The 6037-nt window shown below is 34.4% G+C and overlaps 1 protein-coding gene across 1 annotated transcript; it reads right to left on the reverse strand.

Annotated features, from left to right (window-relative positions):
- Window positions 1–270: 270 nt before the first annotated feature.
- Window positions 271–1355, reverse strand: LOC139893300 (AT-hook motif nuclear-localized protein 20-like). The gene has a single exon (XM_071876461.1). It carries the CDS (start codon window positions 1191–1193, stop codon window positions 348–350), a length of 846 nt encoding a protein of 281 aa, XP_071732562.1. The 5' UTR covers window positions 1194–1355; the 3' UTR covers window positions 271–347.
- Window positions 1356–6037: the final 4682 nt, after the last annotated feature.

Raw genomic sequence — 6037 nt, forward strand, 5'->3', positions numbered from 1 at the left:
ATACTATAATATACAAAATGATAATACTACTATGCTTAGTTTACCTTAATTACTACTCCGTATTACTATTCCTCATAAAAGTATTGCAACTCACATTTTATAAACAAAACATACCCTGAAATAACTCAAAACCATATTTAAATATAGATTAACAAGAATAGAAGCAAACTATACATATTCATCAGGAGTTCACAAATAAATACATTTTTCTAATAACATTACATCCTGAACGTCATCATTAACATTTCTTACATAATTTAACATCACACTAGACATTATTTAAGTTTAACCATAGTAGTAATATAATATAGAATACTCAGAAATAATACTTTTTCTTAACTTTACCTTTAATATGAAGGCCTGCCATGAGCCCAACCAAATGCTTCATGGTTCATTTGTCCGCCACCACCATTAGGCATCAAATTCGGCTGCATATTATACCCCGGTGGCGGCATCGGCTGATCAGCCATCGCGAGACCAGGCGGCGATAAACCACCACCTCCACCGCCCATTCCACCTTGCACAACACTATCCCCTTCCTCTTCATCCTCAACAGGAAGTCTTTCGTATGTCGCATTAGAAAATGTGGCTGCAATTACCATCACTGGGCCAGATGCTACCAACGGGCCCACAACGCTCCCACCAACAACTTGACCTTGACCTCCTGCTAAATAAATAGTCAAACCAGTTGATCCAGGTGGAGCTGGACCAGGTAAAAAGGCTCCAGTTAATGATAAAATCTCGAATCGTCCTTGTAACGCCATAACTGATCCAGGTGCAGTTGGTTGTCTCAAAGTAACATTCATAACTGTCCCACTAGCACTCATAACACAAACCCCTCTTTGTCTTTTTCTACTAAACTGAGCAATACTTTCAGCTATATCAGTTCCAGTTTCAACTTCCATTACGTGGCTACGAAGTGCGTTGGGACTGTCCCTTGTTACGAAAATCGGGGGTTTGGCTTTGTTTTTTGATCCAGGTGGACGACCTCTAGGTCGTCTATTATTTGATGTCTCAATCGCACCTTCTCTTGGATCATCGCTGTTGTTATCTCTATCATCGTCTTCACTTGTATTGTTTTCGTTCATCGATATGCCTAGATCTGGCTTTTTAAGACTCAACGAATTATTACCACCCGATGATGGCTCAACTCCGGCTAGATTACCTTGTCCTGTCCACCATCGATTCGACATATATGCCCTTATCTATATAAAGATAAATACAATCTCCAAAATATACTCAAACAAAACCCTATACGGTTAAAATCGGAAAAGTATACTTAGAAACAAGAGTGGTGTAGAAAAAAAACTGATGGTTAAACTTGAGAGTACTGAATACCCTTTGGGTACCTTTTGGAGCTATTGATGTTTTTGGTTGGCTGCTTAGCTTGGAAATAGGTTTTAGTGGGTGAGAATGTATCTAACAAAGACTATATGGTCTTTTCTCTAATATTTAATTTATAACTATACTTATTAAAATATGATTCAGTCTTTCTGTCCTCGAGCAAACTATGACTTTCTTTGCCCTTGGACAGAAAAACGACTTACTTAATTCTAAAATAGATGAATGATTAAGTTCATTTAACTTAAAGATTGAAGATTAGGTATTGTTGTTAAAATAGATGAATGATTAAGTCCATTTAACTTAAAGATTGAAGATTAGATATTGTTGTTGTTCTACTGAGATATGATTTGTAGTGTTAGTAGTAGTATGCAATATGAGTACAATTACAAAATCAACGACACTAACACATTTTTTTATTCCAAGCTTATGGTTTTTAATGGTGTGCGGTCTAATATGAATGAATATGTATTCCACTTGGTTTATTCGTATAATAATATGTATATGTCAAAACTTTTAGTCAAGATTAATAGAGGACTAATTTGGTAAGTTGAGTATAAAATGAGTCATGTGACTTATGCCATCGAGAAAAATAAAAACTAGAGAGTAGAGAAAGGGTCTTTGGAATTAGGGTTTGGAGGGATGTGGGGTAGCGTGCGCATGAGGCAGTCGCTACACTCTTTTGTTTTCTCTTGTGTTTGATTGGAACTTGAATGCAATTTTTGTCATTCATTCGTGATGTATTAAATAAACAAATAAATAAATAAATAAATAAATAAATAAAAACTTTATAGCCGAACACTAGTTTGGCTTGGATTCATGCTTAATCTTTTTTCAAACTACTTAATGTTGAAATGCTTCACCATTCAACAAGCTTATTCGCTACGTAATATGTGAACTACAAATGATATGATGTTAAATGACAAAATAGAATGTATGTTAAATAATTTAAAGTCAAATATACTGTCAGATCATACCTTGAAGCTTTTTGACTTTGATGTGGAGTAAAAAAATTGTGCTTTTTAAAAATGAGTGAAAAATTTGATTGCAATATGACCGTGTCAAATTTTGAAGTTATCACGACCGTGTCAAATTTTGAAGTTATGTTATGGTAAGAGTCAAATTTTGATGTTAAATTTGAGTAAAAAGGTTTTAATTGATGTGGTAAAATATGATTGAAAGCTTGGTAAAAATAAATTTAATAAATAAAGTGAAAATGACGTGTCAAAATTTAATATAATGTTTAAATATGACATTGTCTGTTACATATGTAACTAGCGCCCCTAAGATGTGGTTAAATGTGCTCCAGCATAACTGATGTTATGAGCGTTAAATTTTGCCAACTAATATGCACAATGAAATTTTAGCGCCGTGTAAGACGTGGTCTCATAAGTCATTACCATTCATCGACAAGTTCATTTTACTTTAATATCCTTTGTAAATTATGAAATCTTATCTTTTTTTACGGCCACAATTTATATATATTAAAACACGCTCCTTATCAAGACGCTAAAGAAGAAACAAAACGAAAATACAATGTGATTACAACGGCATAGCAAGCCATGAGTTCCAATCAGAAACAACATGACATCTATTTTTTAGCTAATGAAAAAAAGCTCTATAAACATCAACAAACTATTTCTAGTACAAAAAAAATCATGAAAAATAATTCCGTTCCTGAACAGCCAAATCAACCAAAGGGTAGTGATCACAATAGCTAACAATCGATCCTTATTTGCTTTCGAAAACTGGAGACCCTCGATCTAACTTGCCATTTCTTCCCAGGGTGAAACTGTTGGCATGTTACAACTCGTCCAAATCCGCACCTTATGCCATAAACTCTCAGCTAAGGGACATGTGAAGAACAAATAGTTTGCATCATGATATCATTGTTGCAAATAGGGCAAACTATCGATTTTTTCTCCAACCCTTTCGCAGAAAGATTCCAACGAATAGGGAGAGAGTTCAACCTGAAACGCCAAAGAAACACGTTAACTTTCTTCGGAAGAAACTTGAACCATGCCGTCGGAATGTGCGTCGAGGTAAGCAGTGATCGGTCAATACGTTGCCTTGCTTCTTTAACAGAATACAACCCGTCCGAGCTCAACGTGAACACCCATTTATCTTCTCGGTCCAAAATATTACACTCTTGTAACTCGTCGCAGAGAGACGAAACTGCTTGTGAATTACGACTCCCAATATCATCCATTGACCAAATCCATTGCCATGTACCATTGATCCATTTATCCGCAACCGTCTCATGATTGGTGACATCTAGATGGTGTAAGCGATTATATCTAGACGTCAAGCAGGAAGAGCCAATCCATAAATCGTGCCAAAATCTAAATTTGTTACCGAGAAGAATAGAAATCTTATCTAACAAATATATTATTTTATTCATTCATATAAAATGTTAATTCGTTAATACTACGTAGTGTTCAATTATTTAAATTTTTTATTCAAACTAGTTATGGTCATTCACAACCAAATTCAGTCATAACATTTAAATCATTAATTCAACGCTTTATTATTTTTATCAAATATAGCATAAGGTTTTATAATATATGTGTTACATATGTTAAAAATTATAATTTTTGACTCCAATAAGATATCATGTTATCATAATTGCTTTTTTAAAAACAAAAAAGAAAGGTTCGTGTTGCCCATTTGCAAAAGCATGAGGACATCAATAACCTACTCGAGTGCAAAACTTCACCACTTTATTATTATTATTATTATCTTTGTTACTCGTATTTGTTTTAGTTAACAGTTGATATTTGATACTCCTGACTACATGTTTACCTAGTTTTTGCAGTTCAGTCTTAAAAGAAAAGAGTTTAATTGAATCTTAACTTTCAATTTCTTGTTATAGTAATGTTAATACATATAACCTATGGCTTTTCTTAGAAGATGCATGTGCTTTTTAATTAGATTTAGATTTTTCTATAAAAATCTATTCATGTAATCATCTATCTATCTATCTATCTATCTATCTATACATTATCAAGAGGCGTCCCGTCAATTTTAATTTTTCATATGATCCATGTTCAGTTATTAAAAAATAGACCTTTAATTTACAAAAGTTTTGAACAATTGTAAGATTAAGTTCATTAAATACTAAAAAATTAGTTTGAGTACAAACATTCCTCATAACAATATTGTTCATAATTAATACATATTGTTGGATTATATGCCCCTTTGAATTATGGGCCATGTGCAAGTGCACATGTTGAACACCCTCAAATCCGCTCCTGACATTATACAAAACAAAGTTTTTTATCAGTTTATATGACAACCTTATTTAGCCTTTATTTTAAAAAATTACAGAAATATGTCAATTTATTAGAACAATCAAATATCAGTTACCTATATTTAGAAGCTTTTTGAAATTCTCTACATTATTGAATATATATTATCCATTTTTTCTCTCCGAATATTGAAAACACCATTCATTAATTAGTGTCCTATTTAACTTCTAAAGTTTTTTTTTTTTTTTTTTTTTTTTGGTAAGCGAGGAAACCATCATATGAACGTGCACATTGGCTCCCCATAGAAGGTAAAACCTCGGGTAATCAAGCCCCCCGAACGCGAGACCTGGTACCGAGTGAGTTGCACATTATGTGCACCCTCTAGTTACACTCCATTTTTGAACAATTTGGCATAGCCAGGAATTGAACCCGGGTGGTGTGCTTCATTGGGCAACTCGGTGGCCACTCAAGCAAACATGCGTGGTTAACTTCTAAAGTTTCATGAGTGTTTAAATATGAGATTAATAATCAATATTGACATTATACTATACTATATACTAAATATGGACAACACCCTCCAATCGTAACCCGCCACATACCCCAAAAACACTGTAGCTACTGTAGCGCACTGTAGCTACAGTAGTTTTTTTTTTTTTTTTTTTTTTGAGATAATTTATTTAATCTTCTGATTTTATACAACGACCACCAGTTAATATTCGTCTTTTTACATATATTCAAAAAAAAAAAAAAAAAAAACCATTAACTTATTAATTTTTGGGTCTCTTTTCCATCTACACCAGTATTCCATGTCCACCAACCACCTGCAACCGCCACCATCAGCCACTTTACACCACCATGCACTGCCACCTACCACCGCCGATTTCACGGCCGGCTACGACCGTCACCGTCCACAACTTTCAACCACCATCAAATCTGATCTAAAGAAAAAACATCCAGATCCACACATGAGACAAACTTCCGGAACAAAGGGAAATTTAGTGTTTGATGAAATATATAAACATACCTGAAAACTTAAAAGACACCCAGCATATCAAATACCTCACGAGTCCACCTAATTGTCTGATTTAAAGGGGGGGGGGGGGACACGATAAACATATATATTAAAGGAACAAAAACAAATCTAAAAATCAACCGATCAATAAACAAATCTGAACATAGGACGGTTTGGTAGTGGTTAGAAAAAATACATACCTGAAAAGTCAAGTTTTTGAGTCGGGTTTTTCACGACCGTGGCTCTGATAAATGTCAAGCGCTGGACCTCCTGTAGGAGAACAACTACAATAGCCCAACACACCACGAGAGTGGCGCTGGAAAGCTACTTCCGGCAACAGTTACGATCACAACAGCCGACGCCGCCGTCGACCTTCACCGTCGGCCAACACCTTACTATTGTAAAAAAACATCAAAAATAATAATTTTTTTCTTAC

The sequence above is a fragment of the Rutidosis leptorrhynchoides genome, chromosome 2 (genome assembly GCF_046630445.1).
Source record: "Rutidosis leptorrhynchoides isolate AG116_Rl617_1_P2 chromosome 2, CSIRO_AGI_Rlap_v1, whole genome shotgun sequence".
NCBI classification, from domain to species: domain Eukaryota; kingdom Viridiplantae; phylum Streptophyta; class Magnoliopsida; order Asterales; family Asteraceae; genus Rutidosis; species Rutidosis leptorrhynchoides.

Bases quoted from the DNA above. Each gene is read 5' to 3' on its own strand.
- LOC139893300 (XM_071876461.1), bottom strand. From the start codon at position 1,193: ATGTCGAATCGATGGTGGACAGGACAAGGTAATCTAGCCGGAGTTGAG.